Here is an 18,980-nt window from a genome sequence, read left to right on the forward strand (position 1 = left end):
GCCTATGTTTCTTGTGTAGAACAAATCAGACAATGTACACAAGGTGCCAACATATGTTTTAAAAAGCCTGGCTATCATGATTATCAGATACAGAAATGAAATGATCTTAATCCACACTAGGACAAATTTTGTGAAATTGTGTGCTGTATTAATAACAGATAAATGTTTAAAGGGAAAAGTGTTTTATATTTTTAAGTCACAGTAGAAGTCCCCTGACTCATAGACTGGTTCATGGAAAAGCAGGTCAAAGTGAGGAGGACTCCATAAAACAACTATACACATAAACTGTAGAGATATTAACTTAGCAATTAATGCAAATATTCTGAGAGGGGGCCAGGCCTTCTTACTGAGGAGAGGTCCACTCACTGGAGCTCTGCACTGAGCTCCTTAAATAAAAAATATCTATACTGCAAAGTCAGGGACTGCCGGAGTCTGTCACTTTAAACTAACACAGGGACAGAAAGAACTGCCGCCCTCATCCCCATCTTTACAGTTTACTTAAACTAATTCAATCACAATTTTATTTTTAAAAGATTCCTTTATGGTGCCTTTCTAAAACATTAAAATTAGCTTTTATAAGAACAAAGACCCTTTTGAAACTCCTATTTTATTAATTTATGTAATAATCAAATAAATTATTAAGCAATAATATAAATGGGTTTGGGAACAAACACAACTAGCTTTTGCTAAATATATACCTCAACTGAAAGAAGCAAAAACACCCAGTTATGGTACAGAACTATTAGTTTCTAATTGTCTAATTCTAAGTGCTGATACCATCCTAAAGCAGATCAGTCCTGGGTGTTCACTGGAAGGACTGATGTTGAAGCTGAAACCCCAATACTTTGGCCACCTGATGTGAAGAGCTGACTCATTTGAAAAGACCCTGATGCTGGGAAAGATTGAGGGCAGGAGGAGAAGGGGACGACAGAGGATGAGATGGTTGGATGGCATCACCGACTCAATGGACATGGGTTAGGGTAGACTCCGGCAGTTGGTGATGGACAGGGAGGCCTGGCATGCTGCAGTTCATGGGTTCGCAAAGAGTCGGACGTGACTGAGCGACTGAACTGAACTGAACTGAAGTGCTGTTATGGGTTAATGGGTTTTATAGGAGAAAATCTTGATTAAACTTAACAAGTCAGTTAATTCAATGATAACTGCCAAAAAAGTTAATGCCAGGGTCATTTTGATTTGCTATAATCTGACTTCTGATTCCAAGTCATAAATTGATGTTTAAAAAACAAAATGATTAAAACTTTTGAGGCTGGTACTGTAAGAGTTAGGTCCCAACCACACTGCCAAAATTTCTGAATGTAATTATGTCTACTTTGCAACTCACTCAAAGTAGATCACACTATTTTTCATGCCTAAATACTATACTTTATATTCTAAATATTACTATTAATGCAATGTCTTTCTAGACTTAATTTTTCTTTTAAAAGTGTTTTTCGAACTTTTTTTGTATGATAGAAATACTCACCACCACTCCCCCCAACACCTTAAACGAGACATTATCAGAACTGTAGTAAAAAAGCAGTGAAAGCAGAGCTGCTCTGAAATAGGACCTAACTGCCCCCTTTTCTCCCAGAGCAATCTCTGAAGCATTTTTGCATAACTCTATCCGATTCAGTGGATATGAACCTGGGCAAACTCTGGGAGATGGTGAGGGTCAGGGAAGCCTGGCATGCTGCAGTCCATCGGGTCGCAAAGAGTAGGACATGACTTGGCAACTGAACAACAACATGCTTCTTGGGACAAAAACGGAAAACTTGTTCTTTTAAACAACAATCAGAAATGAATATTAAAACAAAAAAAGCTATAGAACTTATTAAAAGGCTGTAATTTAGCTAATTAGAATATTCAGTCAACCAAAACAATTTGGGATCCTTATCAGTTATCACTTTTTTTAAAAAAGAAGCGTTCTGGTGGCATTTTAAACATTTAGCAATAGAAGCAAGGGTCAAAGGTCTTCTCTGATTACTGTTATCTTCTACTCACTGAACATCTTGTCATCATATTACCTCTTCTTACTCATTTAATTACCAATTTTTAAAACTGATTTGTGCACTAGTTTATTATCTATCCTCCATTCTCCCAAGAGAGTAAGTTCCCCCAAATTCATGGAAGCAGAGAGCTAATCTATCTTATTTATGAGCCCTTATGACAGTGCCTGCCAAACCGAAGGGATTCTAAACTCTTGGGTACTGTTAGCAAGCGCAACAGCAAATCATTTTTCATTAATAGAAAATATATCAGTAATTTGTAAATGAAGTATTATTTCATGTAAAGAAATCCTTTCTTCTCCTCCCTGCAACTGATAAGCTTTACATCATGCCACCATGGATGCCACCCAGATGAACTGGCTATCCTTATTCTTACAAGTTGACCTAATGTGAAGCCAGATCAGCAGGTATTAGCTTTATAAGAAGATGCATTTTACATAAGTCTGCTGAATTATGAATATTTTACCTGCTCAGCCAAATTTATTATAAACTGGCAAATGCCAGTGATATACATGTTCCTTTATATTTGTATATATTAAAAATTTATGGAAAAAATTCATTTCCATCTCGATGACTATCATTTTCCAATCTCAGAGTTTTAGTTCTGCATCTCTGTTCCCTCTTTATATTCTATTCCCAGGTCTCCCACCTTAGTGGTTTTCATAAGGCATATTTATATTCACGATTATCTTTATCTACAAAGACTATAAACAGAATGAATTCTGTTCAAATAATAGGAAAAATGGTAATCCAGAGAGCAGATGCAAAACAGGAAGAAAAAAATATGAAAAAGAATCAGGATTTGGTACAATGAGAGAAAAGAACATAATGAAAGAGAAATCAGAGGTTTCTTTTGAAAGGCAGATGGAGACTGTGAAAAAGAAGAGGCCCAAAAGTTACACATACAATGGGTTGAACAGCATGTATTACTCCAAAGATGGTTTTAATTTTATGATGCGGAACGGTTTATTATCAGGATGGACATTCAAATCTTCCCCAAAACTGATCTCCGCTTTGAGAAGACATGAATTTAGCCTAACTTGACTATATCACATGATGTGAACTTGGCCTACATGGACTAACTAGCATGATGAAGAGAAATAATCCTATTTTCTACCTTTTCAAAAAATCACCACTTTAAGTCCAACAATACTTTTGAGATATCTCAACTTTTATGCACACTCTTAAAGCATCTGGAAATGATTCTACTTACTCTCCATCCACTTCCGGTCTTTTACATACACAATGAAACTTGCCGCCAAAATCTATATAAAGATCGTTCTCCACGATATGAAAGATTCGCCCAATGACTATTTTATCCTTTGCAGGTCCCATCTGTGTGAGAGGAGAATGTCTCAGCATAGACGCGAAGGATTCCACATTTTTCGGAGAGCCCTAAATATGAACAGACATTGATACGTATTTAATTCAATGCAAAGGTGTAATATGGTAAGCACAGTAACAGCTTCCGTGCCCACGCAGCCACAACCTCTTGGCTTCTCTGGTTACTCGGATGGTAAAGAATCTGCCTGCATTGCAGGAGACCAGGGTTCGATCACTGGGCTGGGAAGATCCCCTGGAGAAGGGAATGGCAACCCACTCCAGTATTCTGGGAAATCTCATGGACAGAGGAGCCTGGAGCGGTTGCAAAGAGTCGGACACAACTGAGCAACTAACACATATACATACAGATTAATAGCTTACAGGGGAAGTTTTTAAAAGTCAATTTGCTGTATATTTGTTTTGCAGCAATAATAAAAACACTGAAATAAAATCTTGCTTTAAAAAGTCAGGTACACTCTTCAGCTTCCTCCTCATTCTTTTCCTCTTTGAAGAGCCAGAGAAAAGCAGGCATCTGTGCTTGGGTGGAGATGTGGTGGCCCCGGGTGCAATCTGGAAGGTGAGCAGGTAAGAAGCATCCTTAGACAAAGCCTCAGGCCTGGGGTGAGGAGGGGGTGAGGACGTGAGTATGCACGGAGGGTATCCAAGAAGGTAACCGGCTTCATTCCTATATGCTGCGCTTAGTCACCCAGTCGTGTCTGACTCTTTGTGACCCCATGGACTGTAGCCCCCCAGACTCCTCTGTCCATGCAATTCTCCAGGCAAGAATACTGGAGTGGGTTGTCATGCTCTCCGCCAGGAGATCTTCCCAACCCTGGGATCGAACCCAGGTCTCCCTCATTGCAGGTGTTCTTTACTATCTGAGCCAGCAGGGAAGTCCTCATTCCTATATGACTATCTGCAAAAAAAAATACCTTTGAATACAGGTTAATGAAAGTGACTAGAGTTTCAATACAAATTTAAATAAACATTAAGATAAAAATGATTATGGGTCGTATAATTAGTAGTCTGAATTAGCAGTTCTTGTTACATAATATTTTTAAATGACCTGACTTTAATTTTAACATTTTAATGCTATAATTTTCTTTTCCTAAAATAAAATTTTAAAGGAAAGATAGTTTAACTGTTTTGTGTTACTCATTTCTAGAAGTTGTTTTACATACTGAATTTATTTGAAGTAGGGTTGCATATATAATACAGGGTGATTATTTCTTTTCATTTTAACTTACAAAAAATTTTTCAAACACATGCTTTTCCAGAAATCCATGAGTACAGATTTGTGTGCCTTCTACTCATCTTTGGCAGAGAAGGCAATGGCACCCCACTCCTGTACTCTTGCCCGGAAAATCCCATGGATGGAGGAGCCTGGTAGGCTGCAGTCCATGGGGTCGCTAAGAGTCGGACACGACTGAGCAACTTCACTTTCACTTTTCACTTTCATGCATTGGAGAAGGAAATGGCAACCCACTCCAGTGTTCTTGCCTGGAGAATCCCCCGGGACAGGGGAGCCTGGTGGGCTGCCATCTATGGGGTCATACAGAGTTGGACACAACTGAAGCAACTTAGCAGCAGCACTCATCTTTGGGCTTCCCAGAGGCTCATTAGAGAATTCGCCTGCCACTGCAGGAGACATAGGTTCAATCTCTGGGTAGGGAAGATCCCCTGGAAAAGGAAATGGCAACCCACTTCTTTCTTTTTCTTCATCTATTTTTTGGGGATGGAGGTATTACTTTAATATATAAAGCATATGTGCATTGATGAGTGGTCATTAAGCCATGTCCAATTCTTTGTGACCCAAAAGACTGTAGCCCACCAGGCTCCTCTGTCCATGGAGTTTTCCAGGCAAGACTACTGCAGTGGGTTGCCATTTTCTTCTCCAGGGGATCTTTTCGACCTAAGGATCGAACCCTCATCTCCTGTGTCTCTTGCAATGGCAGGGGGATCCTTTACCACTGAGCCACCTGGGAAGCCTATAAAGCATATGCATAAATTAATATGTATAAAACTATCATGCATATGAAGATATTTAATATACAGCTTGGAATCAGAGGAAGCACGAGATAGCAATGAGTGCAGGCATCTCATTTCACACATGAATACCGTATTTGCTACTCACAGCCATGTGACAGGCTGAAAAGTGATTTTAAATACAGGTTGCTTCAAAAGATGGAAAGTAGAAACATGACTAAAAATCTTAAAAGGAAGCAAACAGTAAAGCAGAATAACAAATATTCAGGAAACCTGGGCTCTATGAGTAACTCAGCCACTAAATAGCTAAAAATCTTGACTGTCACTTAACCTCTCTGGATCTGTCTTCTCACTTGTTAATGAAAAGGTTGGATACCTATCAAGTTTAGGAGTAGGAATTCTTAAATATTCTACAATATTAAAATGGTTTTATAAAGTAATAAACTGTTGAAAGGGGAAGACAAATCCTACCCAGCTCCCTCTTTTAACACAAACAGTAACAAAAATAATGAAATGGTATATGTACTTTACTTCCTATTAGTTAACAAGAAAAACATCTTTACATGTGTCTTCTCTGACAGGTAATTTAAAAATGACTTTCTTCTACTAACTGTGCTACAACAACTTCAGTTTCTTCAACCTAACCAATAAATGCTATGCTCATAACAAAGTTCTTTTAGTAAAATTAATGAAGTGGTGGTTCAAGATGGCACAGTGGATCCTTAGCATTTTCTCTCCCTCCCTCTGAAATTCCATTCAGTGATGGTAAAGAAAGAAAGTGAAAGTCGCTCAGTTGTGTCTGACTCTTTGCGACCCCAAGGCTTCTCCAGGCCAGAATACTGGAGTGGGTAGCCGTTCTCTTCTCCAGGGGATCTTCCCAACCCAGGGATGAAACCCGGGTCTCCTGCACTGCAGGCACATTCTTCACCTGCTGAGCACCCAGGGAAGCTCAAGAATAATTGAGCTATCCCGTCTCTAGCGGATCTTCTCAACCCAGGAATTGAACCAGGGTCTCCTGCATTGCAGGCAGATTCTTCATCAGCTGAGCTCCCAGGGAAGCCCAATGATGGTAAAAGAACGAACAAAAAAAATTACAAACTGCCAATATTAAAGAGAACAGAATGGAGACAAAAAGTATGCAAGAAATTTAAACAACTTTCTAGTGGACCAAAGTATGCAGAAGGATGATAACTAGTGAAGGAGAGTGAAGGAAACTGCAGCTAAAAATACGCAGAAGGAAGAAGCTATGAAAATAAGTCAATTTATTCTGAAGAATTCCATAAAGGCACAGGACTCCATCATGCCAGGAACTATAGAAAGCTGGAATGAGAAGCGAGGCTGAAAACAAGTGGAATAATTAAAAGAATATAGTCACAGAAGGCAATTTTCTGTCCAGCACAGAACATTTGACAGAAAGGCCAAGTGTACCACACCTAGAAATAAAAATAAGATGTTTATTGTCCTGGAAAAATAAATACAATATATTTTTTCTCTTCTCTAAAAAACATAATAATTAAACAAATGGTCTAGAGAAACAAGTCTGGAGGACTGATTATGCAGCAATAGCTAACTCAGTCCATCAGGAAAGAAAAGAATCAAAATGACAGCTGTCTGGCAAGGTATGAGCAGTTGGTAAGGCCTGGAGTAGGAGCACAGGCTCCTCAAGGCTCTGAGGTTGGACTGTGTGGCTCAAGTCCTGATGGTCCACTCACCTGCTCTATGGTTGGGGCAATGCACTTAGACTCTCTGTGCTACTGTTTACTCATATATAAAAGGGGGTTAATAATTATGCCTATTTCACAGGGCTGTTATGAGGATTAAATAAATAAATAGCCACATGTAAAGCTCTCAAAATATGCCTCTGGTAGGACCATCACCCCCTAAAATGTAGCTTAAAAAAAAATTAATTCATTATAGACCCAGTCATCACTGGGCCTTCCTGGGTGGCTCAGATGTTAAAAGAATCTGCCTGCAATGCAGGAGACCCAGGTTCGATCCCTCGGTTGGAAAGATCCCCTGGAGGAGGGCATGGCAACCCACTCCAGTACTCTTGCCTAGAGAACCCCACAGACAGAGGAACCTGACAGGCTACAGTTCAAGGGGTTGAAAAGAGTTGGACACAACTGAAGCAACTTAGCACTCATGCACAGGCAGAGATTCAGATATAATATATTAGCTTAAGTGGCTGGGAGAGGCTTTTAATAGCTTGCTTGGTGGACTTAATGAAACCTAGACCCAATGAAAGACTACACTAGATGAAGTTGAAATACCAGAACTTCCTTAGTATACCATTGAGAAAAGTACTCAAAGGCTAGAAGAGAATATAATGTTAGGATGGATTTATTATTTATGATCTGTTCACCACCTCTTATTATGGCCCCAGGAGGATCTATAAGATATGTACTTTACCAAGACTAAAAGAAACACCTTTGAGAGGGGAGTACCAGCATTTCTGAGAGCTGTGTGGTAGCTGCTCTCTGTAGGCCAGACTGACACCCTGAACTCAACGGGAAATAATGGGATCCTTTAGTGGCAGGAGTCAGGTCAGCACTTCTTAGCCAACAACATGATGGGTATGGTTATCATAATGCTGGAGAGCCTAACAACCTGTAGAGTTTTCTGGTACTGGCTGGTTGGTTATGGTGTCCTTAGAAATAAAATAGATGGGAAAACTCTAATTCTAGAGAACAAACTGAATCACCACATATGAAACTCACAGCCCCTCAACCAATCCTTGAACCAATTCCCAGACAACAAGCTTTCTGAATGCAGAGGAGGTCACGTCCCCTTCCAGAAGGATGCTGTTACCAAACCCGAAATCTGGACCACCAATCTTCCTTCCAGCTTTCCCAAAGGGGTCTGTGGCTATTTACCAGAACTGAGGGAAGAGAAATTAGCAGACTTTTCAGAGATAATCTGAACTGACACTAACTCTTCAAGAACAAATTCAGTGCCAGTCAGAACAAGGGCTTATGGAGATTGCGTGATAAATGGAGTTTTAGCTCAGATCTGTCTCATGAACGTGCTCTATGGTTATTCTCCCTAGAATGCGCAACTGGAACATGTATAGTCAGCCACTGGCAGGATCTCCACACTGGTTCCTTGATCTGTGGAGTGAAGGCTATTAGAGTAGGAACGGCCAAGTGAGAACTTTCACTACCTACCAAAGTAAGTCAAAGGCAAAATACCACCTCCCTAGGGCACTGCAGCAGCCAGCACCTCCGTCAAGGACCTGGAAGATGCAGGGTGGTGACTCCTACCACATGCGCATTCAACTTGCCTACCAGGCCCTGCAGAAAACAGACAGGTCTTCCGGAAGGACAATTTATTGTCATAAACTTAATCAAGGGTTAACTCCAATTGCAGCTGTTGTTCCAGATGTGATTTCATGGCTGGAGTCAATTAAAATATCCCTCAGCACCTGGCATGCAATAATTATCTAACAAATGCTTTCTTTTTCTAGACCTGTTAGTAAAGATGATATACCTCCAGGTTACATTAACTCTCTAGCTCTATGCCACAGTCTAGTTTACATAGACTCTGAAGCCCACTCCATTCCACAAGATAGTATGCTGCTTCATTACACATGCTGACTTGACCTGGAAGCAGGAAACTCCAACTACTCTCGACTCATGGTAAGACACCTCTATGCCAGACGGTGGGAAATGAATCTCACAAAAATGCCGGGCCTTGGGGGCCAGAGGTCTGGGCTATGTCGAGATATCCTTTCTTACCACAAAGAAGCTCAGTGCTTAATGGGTCTCTCTGATTTTTGCAGGCAACAAATACTTCATATGGACATGTTTCTTCAATTCTTTTAACAAGTAACCCAAAAAGCTGCCAGTTTTGAGTGGGGCCCAGAACAAGATAAGACTCTGCAAAAGGTGTAGGTCATCAGGTAAGCTCTTCCACTACTTGAGTTTTATAACCTGGCAGACGTGATGCTTGCAGTACAGAGATGGACAATGAGTATTCTGAGGTCTCTATGAGTAGCGTATGCAGAACTAGAGTAGCCCTAAATGACAGCAGTAGAGGGCTCTGAGCAGGGCACTGGAGTGATTCTCTCTCTGCACAGACAGATGGCCTAAAGTGAGGACCAAAAATGATTTGTGTCAAGTGACTAATGATTGTGCTGGATGGTCAGAGATTTAGCAGAAACAGGATTGGGAAATATGTGACAAGAAGGTCTGCAAAAGAGATAGGAAGACAGATCTCTCTCAAACAGGCACAGAGTGAAAAAATAAATGAGTCACACGTGAATAACTTCTTCAGCAGAGAAGAATCTTAATAATCAAGGGACAAGACAGCTAGTCATATGGAGTCAGTCAACCTCTCTCCCTGACACTCTTGCCCACCTGCCCAGTGGGCTCAAGAACAAACTTGCCAAGATAGCAGGGATATGCTTCTGTCTTGGGGGTAGGAAGAGTATCTCAACATGGCCCAGACCACTGGCCAACTAGAAATTTTACCAGCTGCTAGGCCCCTGAATTTCTGTGGTATGGAACTTATACATAGATTCAGGAATACTGACTTCCACTCACCCTGTGAGTAGTGATCTGGCTACAGTCACTGCTAAATGACCAATCTACCATGGCAGAAACCAATACTAAGCTTCCGAGACAGTATGATTCCCTGGGAGCATCAGCCAGCCACCTGGTGGCAAATTGGTGACATAGGACTATTTGAAATGGAAAGGACAGTGATATATTTACCACTGGAATGGACGTTTATTCTGAATATGGATTTGCCTTCCCTGCCCACAAAGCTTCTACCAAAACCACCATTCATGAACTTACAGATTCTCATGTTCATTGTCATGGTATTCCAAATAGCATTGTTTCTAACCAAAAAAAATCATTAATTATGTGGGATAATGGGGTCACGCTTATGGACTTCACTGAGCTGACTAGTGCTGGATCTGGCAGACTAGTGAAATGAAACTTCTCTTTAAATTAAATTTTCTATTTTGAGACCATTGTAAATTCACATGCAATTACAAGAAATAATACATGGAGAGCTCCTGCAATGTTTATCAGTTCTCCCAATGGTAACATCTTGTAAATCACAGTATAATATTACAACCAGGAAAGTGACATTGATGTAATCCATCAGTAGTATTCAGATTTCACCAGTTTCAGATGTAATCATTTGTGTGTATATTTAGTTCTGTACACTTTTATCATATGTGAAGGTTCATGTATACACCACCACAGTCAAGTCACTGGACGTTCCGTCACCACAACGATCCCTTGTGCTGTCCTTCCACTCCTTATCTCCCTTCTGCCCTATCCTAACTCTTAGCAACTATATATTTGTTCCCCATCTCAGTAATTACACTATTTCAATAATGTCATGTAAACAGAATCACAAAGTATGTAACTCTTTGGGATTGGCATTTTTCACAAAGCATAACTCACTTGAGAGCCATTCAAGGTGCTGTATGTATCGATCACTGGTTCCTCTTTTACTGTCATATTCCACAAGACAGATGTGCCACATTATGCTTAACCACTGACCAGTTGAAGGACATCTGGGCTGTTTCCAGTTTTTGGCTATAATAAATAAATAAAGCTCCTATGGCCACTTCTGTGTAAGTTTTTATATGAACATAAGTTCTCATTTCTCTGGGATAAACATCCTCTGCTCCAGTGTGCCTTTATCTCCTTTGGGAGGGTCTGACCATCTCAACCTGAGTAGCTGGTCAGAGGCCAGAGGACTTGAGTCACTGACTCCTGGACTGGGAGTCTATCATTCCATATTTGCCAGCTGACAACAGCAGAGTGCCCCAAGTTTTACAAAGAGGGGGAAAAGACAAATGGGATAATCACTGTTTAATTTTATTCCTAAATCCCTACAAACCAGGCTCCACTCAAATGTTATTCCTTTCTTTATTTCCTGTTATTTAATGCCAACAGATAAAAACAAACTTAAGCATCATAATCACACTAGAAAAATTAATCACAAGAAAAATCTTAATAAAACATTTAAAAGTAAAAACAAAGGAAAATCCAAACATATTAAAAGAAGAAAGTGAGATGTCTAAGTAAAAATAAGAGTTAGGAAAGAGACATAATAAGTGAAAGCTAATGCTGAAATCACAAGAGTCTGATTGTATATGATCAGAGCATATTACCACCCAAGAAGCAGAATCCATACAGAATATATTCATCTTTTCTTTTAGGCAATGTATAGTACTATTTATATCAATATGTATATTACAGCTATTGATAAAAACCTACTTTCCTTAGAGATTTACATCTACCTCAATACACTCTTTCATTGTTATTATATTAACTGGTCATTTCCTCTAAACCTGCTTTGAAAATGTTATACTCTACCATGAAACTAAATATTTCAGAAGGCTTTTATTACTAACTTGGAGATAATTCTCCTAGAATTCTATAATGTAAAAATCAGGGAATACTATGGTTAAAACCAGAAATGTTTTGCATCATTCTTTTACATATTAGTTTTTAAAACATTGATGTGATTTTTTAAGTTGTCAATATAAAACTAGTGAGAAAACAAAGGGGTAAATAAAGCTATATGAGTACTGCCAGTATACGAATTTAGAAGACTTATATTAAAAATAAGACAACTGAAACCAATCCTTCAAATAAGCTATTTTTGGATTTTTCAGTATTCTGAAAAGACAAAATATCTGATTTAAATATTCGGTTGGAATATTCCAACATTTTGAAATAAAAAATACCAATAAGAAATATTCATGAAAAATTTAAAAATATTTACATAAAATCTATTTAATATATTGCTAAAATGAAACTATAAAGTGTATTATAACATCAGTATTCTACATAAATCAGCTAAAATAGTTACTCACCATCCTAAAACAATAAAATGTTCTGTGCGGCCTTAAAAACTCTTGCAATCCATTTTCTCAATGTGCTGTAAAGTAACATGCCACCCTCTACTGTTAAGAAACAGTAACATTCATAAAGCAGAAAACCCGTTTTTTGCTCAACTGTTGCCACCTGGTGGCTACAAGATGGGTTTTTCACTACACCACAGCTTCCAATCGGCTTAACAGGTTCCACAAATCTCTGTTCTCTAGAGGAAATGGCAACCGCCTCCAGTATTCTTGCCTGGAGAATCCCATGGACAGATTCTGCCTGCAGGCTGCAGTCCATGGGGTTGCAAGAGTCGGACATGACTTGGCAACTAAACTACTACTACTACTACTAAGTGCCATAGAAGGCTTAAAGGTTTTAAAATATTTTTAAAAGGAAAAAGGCATTTGACTTTAAAAATGTAATATTTAACAAATATTTACCAGGTCCTCTATATGTAAGCGTGTGCTATGTTGGTTACAAAAATGAAAAGGACTTGGTCTCCATCCTACAAAAAATAAACAAAACACCTTACAAAGACACATGAATAAGCCAATCTTAATGAACGAAGGAAAAGAGAAATATATAAGTGAGCATGGACGAATAAATGGACTTTCAGGTCACTGAAACTTGAGATCCCTTGAGATCGCTGAAATAGGCAATTCACATGAACTGTCCTTGATTAAATTCCTGCCTGCAGGGGAAAGTTCCTTTTAAGTATAACTTGCTTGGTTCTTACTGAATATTTCGTATTTCTGAGGTGCATATATAGATACATGTGTCTACATTTTAAAGATAAGAATTTAACCAGTGGGTACAAGGTTGACTTTCATTCATTCATATATATATATATATATATATACGTGTGTATATATATGTGTGTGTGTATATATATATGTGTGTATCAATACAGGGAGACACAGGAGATGCAGGCTCGATTCCTGGGTTGGGAAGATTCCTTGGGGGACAGCATGGTAACCCATTCCAGTATTCTTGCCTGGAGAATCCATGGACAAAGGAGCCTGGAGGACTACAGTTCAATGGGTCGCAAAGAGTCAGACACGACTGAGCAACTAAGCGTGCACACACATGCACATTTTAATCAAAGCCCCTGGACTTTCAATATAAGTTTCATCTGGTTGGTGAGATGATAAAGGCCTAAAACAAGAGATGATTTTTACTATGGAATTTGTAGGCAGGGAAGCTAATTTTAGGGGGAAGAGCAAAGGTAAAAGATATCATGCTTTGTTTAGGGAACAGCAAAATGTCTATGCTCCAAAAGCTTTCTTTAAAGCAGAAACCATGTTACAAATTAAATCTTATATAGAACCCAATATATATAACAATAAGCATAGTATTTTGGTAGTATAAGTGCATTTTATCAGTTCAAATTCATAGAATTTACTTAATATTAAGTCAAAAACTGTGAACATGCAATTATTTCGATAAAAATTACAAACTAGTATCAGAAGTGAGGGATAACAACCCAGTTCTCAATTTCTGTATTTTGACTGCCTGATACCAAGGAAATCTACATATAACACCCCACATGTATAAGTGGGTGAGGAAACAGGCACTGTCACACACTATAAATGGTATGGTGCAGTCTGTATTTATCAAAACTCAAACTGCGTGTGCATACTTTCAGTCAGTATATATCACATATATACGGATAAGGGCATGCTCAGTTGTGTCTGACTCTTTGCAACCCCATGGACTGTACCCCACCAGGTTCCTCTGTTCATGGAATTTTCTAGGCAAGAATACTGAAGCAAGTCGCCATTTTCTACTCTAGGGAATCTTCCCGACCCAGGGACTGAACTGGCATCTCTGGCATCTTCTGCATTGGCAGGTGGATTCTTTACCACTGAGCCACTTCTTTCGCAATTCCAAGGACTGCAGCCCCATCAGACTCTGACAATGGCATTTCCCAGGTAGGACTAATGGAGTGGGTTGCCATTTCCCTCTCCAGGGGATCTTTCCCACCCATGAACTGAACCCCCATCTCCAGTATTGGCAGGCAGATTCTTTACCACTCAGTCACTGGGGAAAGTAAAAGTGAAGTCACTCAGTCGTGTCCGACTATTTGCGACCCCATGGACTGTGGTCTACCAGGCTCCTCCCTCCATGGGATTCTCCAGGCAAGAGTACTGGAGTGGGTTGCCATTTCCTTCTCCAGGGGATCTTCCCAACCCAGGGATCGAACCTGGTTCTCCCGCATTCCGCCCTATATAAATATGCAGAAAAAATGTAAATGCTCACTGTAGCACTGTCTGTACTAAGGGGAGGAAAAAAAAAAACAGCCTAGAAGCTCACTAGTGAAGGTCTGGTTAGATAAATAATGCTACATCCAAACCATGGAATGCCAAACAAATATTTTTTCAGTGAGGTATACAGATAGCCTCCTGTATTTGCAGATGTGGCTAACTGTACCATTTATATAAAGGACTTGAGTATCCAAGATTTGGGTATCACAGAGAATCCTGGAACCAATCCCTTGTTGGATAGGGACAAGGGTAAGCATACTACACTACACATATATACACTACACATATATAATGATAAGGAAAAATATTCAAAGTTATACTTAAGTGAGAAGAGCAATTTTCAGCAGCAGCAATGAAAATATACGGAGTGCTCATTACCATGTCCCTGTACTAAGTGTTTAAATAATGAATTCATTTAATCTCATAATAATCCCATGATAAGTTTCCTATTGTTAAAAAGAGGAAAAGAAGATACATGGATATTACATAACTTTCCAGGAAACACAGGCAGTAAATGATAGAAGAATCATAATTCAAAGCAAGACCATCTGAATCCAGAGCTTTCATTCTTAAACATTAATGATGTAGTTCAAAAACGTGTATGTTTTTAAGTATATCTGTATATATAATTAACTTATACTCATATATGCATACATAAAATCTCTAGTAGTATGCATTTATAAAAATACACCTTCCAGCTTTGAGAAAATGAGAGAAAGGAGGCTTTTATATGCACTTAGTAACCTTCAGTGCTATTTATATTCTCCTTTCACAACATCACTTTTATACTTTACAATTTTTTTCAAAAATCCTGATCACACAATAAAGACAAACTTTATTCATCTTGTAATGTCAGGATACTCTGCAACTGAATGGTTCCAGAAACTTCGAAGAGCGAAATGAAAGATTTTTCACAAAATTAAATCTACACCAATGCCTATCAATTACTCATAGTCCTCATCAATAAATATGTCAGAAAAATACTGAATACCTCCAATAAACACTGCTGCTGCTGCTGCTAAGTCGCTTCAGTCGTGTCCGACACTAAAACAAAACTAACGTGGTATGTTCGGTTTTCTTATTACTCTGGCAATTGTTCTTGCTGTGTTATTATTCTGGACTGCTGCTGCTAAGTCACTTCAGTCATGTCCGACTCTGTGCGACCCCACAGACGGCAGCCCACCAAGCTCCCCCAACCCTGGGATTCTCCAGGCAAGAACACTGGAGTGGGTTGCCATTTCCTTCTCCAATGTGTGAAAGTGAAGTCGCTCAGTCGTGTCCGACTCTTAGTGACTCCATGGACTGCAGCCCACCAGGCTCCTCCGTCCATGGGATTTCCCAGGCAAGAGTATTGGAGTGGGGTGCCATTGCCTTCTCCTGATTGATTATTCTGGACTAGCACGTTTTATTAACGTGCTCAAGCCTGTGCTATCCTCACTTGTTCAACTGTTTGTGAGCAGTCACACAGAAATCTCCAATTCAAAGACTGCCCAGTCTGTCTTAAAGTTCAAATGTGCACTGTGCGTTCTATTCCTTCATTCATGCATCTGGCAAACACGGACTGCCCACTAAGAGTCAAGCACTGCAGTTTTCTGTAACCCAGGACACTACCCTCTGTGAACTGTTTGGGACTGGTTCCCAAGGGGCTAAGTACAGAAATTGGGAGTTTATTTTTATACAGTTTAATACTGCCAACTTCATGTCTGCTAGCTCGCTAGCTCAAAAAAATCTAATTTGTATTTCTGCCTATTTCTTCCATTTCACCTATCTAATAATTTTATCGTATTTTACAGAATTATTGGCTGGGGCAGATGGATTTTTTTTTAAGGTCATTTACAGAAAAAGTGAAGCACTGATAGGTTAAATTACTTGCTCAACTTCATAGTGACACTAATTCTGTCATTTACCTATCCACTGACTTAAGAAATATTTCTGAAGAGCCTGGGACACCAGACACTAAGCTCCACGCTGCAGCTACTGTGCACAAGAGAAGCCGAGAGCCCAGCCTCTTCCAGCGTGAGTCCCACTCGGAGTCCCAGGAGTCGCCCTAGACGCGCCGCCGGCAGCTCTCGCTGCTGGTTTCCCTTCTAGCACTCAATTCAGAAGACGCGTGCAAAGGAGTGTGTACAACGCAGGCCCAAAATGTAGATACCATACAGAAGTACAACAAACCGACGAAAAATACGAGCGCACACTGTTCCAAGTGACCAGCCCAGACTTTACTTCCTACGCTGGGCCCCGCCCCCGGCCCCGCCTCTCGGTCTCACCCAACTTAGCCGAGCCCAACAACGACGTCAAACTCCGCCCTGCCCCCGGTTCCATCCTGACTCCGCCTCCAACCCCGCCTCCAGGCTCCGCCCCCAACTCCGGCCCCGCCCGCCAACGAGTGCCTGGCTTAGCTCTCGCGACTCACCCTTGTCCGGCCGAGCTCCGCCTTCCGCTGCAGCTCCGAGAGCCGTTCCAAAGCGCTTGCGAAGCCGCCTGGGCGCGGCCTAGGCTCCGTGGAATCAGAACTCTCGCTTCCGGAGCCACTCTCAGTGCCTGCTCCTCGACAGGATCGAGAAAAGAGAAACACTCGCAGAAAATGACTCTCGGCAGTCACGGCACGGGTCCGACACAGCGCCGCCATGACGGATCCACGACCTCTGACCTTTGGCTTCTCCGCAAGCGCGCAGGTCGCGGGGCGGAGCAACGAGGGGCCGCCCATTGCAGAGCCCCGTGGGCGGTGGGCGTGGTCTGGTCGGTGGTGGGGCCAAGTGTGGGTCGAGAGAGCTTCTAGTTGGTGGACAAAATCTTTGATGGCTAGCAGCTAGCCCCTGCTAGCAGCGGCCCGCTAAGTTTTGCCTGGAAAGCCTTCTGACTCGCAGCGATTTAGCCCTCCCAGGTACCCCTTGGGCCTTGTGCTGCTGTAAATTCTGGTAATGCGACACTTGCTGCCCCCGCCTCCCGCGTCCTTCCCCAGAATGTCCGAAGGTTCTTACCCCCACCGCTCTTCAGGACTTTGCTCAACTGCGAGGTTCTCCTTGGCTATCTTATGTAGAATAGGAACTCCAAATACTATCGGACCCCCGCCACTTAACACTTATTAATATGCCATGTAGTTTACTTACAATAATTGTGCTTAGCATGTGCTCTGAATTTATGAACTCTATTGGGAAAGAATGATGCTGGGAGGGATTGGGGGCAGGAGGAGAAGGGGAACGACAGAGGATGAGATGGCTGAATGTCATCACTGACCCGATGGACGCGAATCTAAGTGAACTCCGGGAGTTGGTGATGGACAGGGAGGCCTGGCGTACTGCGATTCATGGGGTCGCAAAGAGTCGGACACGACTGAGCGACTGAACTGAACTGATGACGGCAGGAATTGTGCTGTTGAATCCCTGACAGCGAGCGCGTGGTAGGGCTTAAACATTTGGGGATCCAGGTGTGTCCTTCTTTGCCTATTCTGTGGTCAGCCCAGCCATGTTACAAAAATACTAATTTGAGATGTTTTGGGTCACCTCTAGCTGCAATCCCTTCTCTTAGGGAGTAAGTTCCTAATGCCTAGATATGCACCACCCAGAGGACCCACGCTCACTTATGATTTTCTCCCTTCTGGTGCCATGTTAATTGCCAGAATTTGCCCACCTTCTTCAAAACTGAGCTGAACACCACAGTTGTGTTAATGAATTAAGCTGTCCATCCTTCTACCCAGCATTTTTATGATAATACACAATTATTTACTTGAGCAAGCACTGTTGCATCGCATTTGCAAGTACTTTGTGGTGAGGAATTTTTATGTATGACCCCAGACCCTATAATAATGCTTTTGACTATGAGACTTTTGTTTTTGGCCAGGCCAGGCATCTTGTAGGGAGCTTATTTCCCTGACCAGGGACTGAACCCTGAACTGGACAGTGACAGCTCAGAATCCCAGCCAGTGGACCCACCAGAGAATTCCCAATAATGCTTTTGACTGGATTTTAAAACTCTGATATTCTCCTCAATTGTGTAGACAGTAGAAAGAACACAAGTGGACTAACCTTTGTTGTTCAGTTGCTTAGTCGAGTCTGACTTTATGACCCAATGGACTGTGGCACACTAGGCTGCCCTGTCCATCACCATCTCCCAGACCTTACTCAAACTCAAGAAGCTGAACTTGAATGGTTCTATGAAAATCTACAAGACCTCCTAGAACTAACAGCTAAAAAAGATGTCCTTTTCATCATAGGCAATGCCAAAGAATGCTCAAACTACCACACAGTTGCCCTCGTCTCACATGCTAGTAAATTAATGTTCAAAATTCTCCAAGCCAGGCTTCAACAATACATGAACTGTGAACTTCCAGATGTTCAAGCTGGTTTTAGAAAAGGCAGAGGAACCAGAGATCAAATTGCCAACATCCGCTGGATCATCGAAAAAGCAAGAGTTCCAGAAAAACATCTTTCTGCTTTATTGACTATGCCATAGCTTTTGACTGTGTGGATCACAATAAACTGTGGAAAATTCTGAGAGAGATGGGAATACCAGAGCACCTAACCTGCCTCTTGAGAAATCTGTATGCAGGT

At 41.0% G+C, this 18,980-nt stretch overlaps 1 protein-coding gene across 1 annotated transcript in view; it reads right to left on the bottom strand.

Annotated features, from left to right (window-relative positions):
• Nucleotides 1–18,980, bottom strand: part of TPD52 (tumor protein D52) — a 155,743-nt gene that overhangs the window by 85,426 nt on the left and 51,337 nt on the right. The window contains exon 6 of the mRNA XM_068983274.1: nt 3,220–3,401. Within this exon, the coding sequence (XP_068839375.1) occupies nt 3,220–3,401 (182 nt within the window). The remainder of the gene's footprint in view (nt 1–3,219; nt 3,402–18,980) is intronic.

Source organism: Capricornis sumatraensis, chromosome 11 (genome assembly GCF_032405125.1).
Source record: "Capricornis sumatraensis isolate serow.1 chromosome 11, serow.2, whole genome shotgun sequence".
Lineage (NCBI taxonomy): Eukaryota > Metazoa > Chordata > Mammalia > Artiodactyla > Bovidae > Capricornis > Capricornis sumatraensis.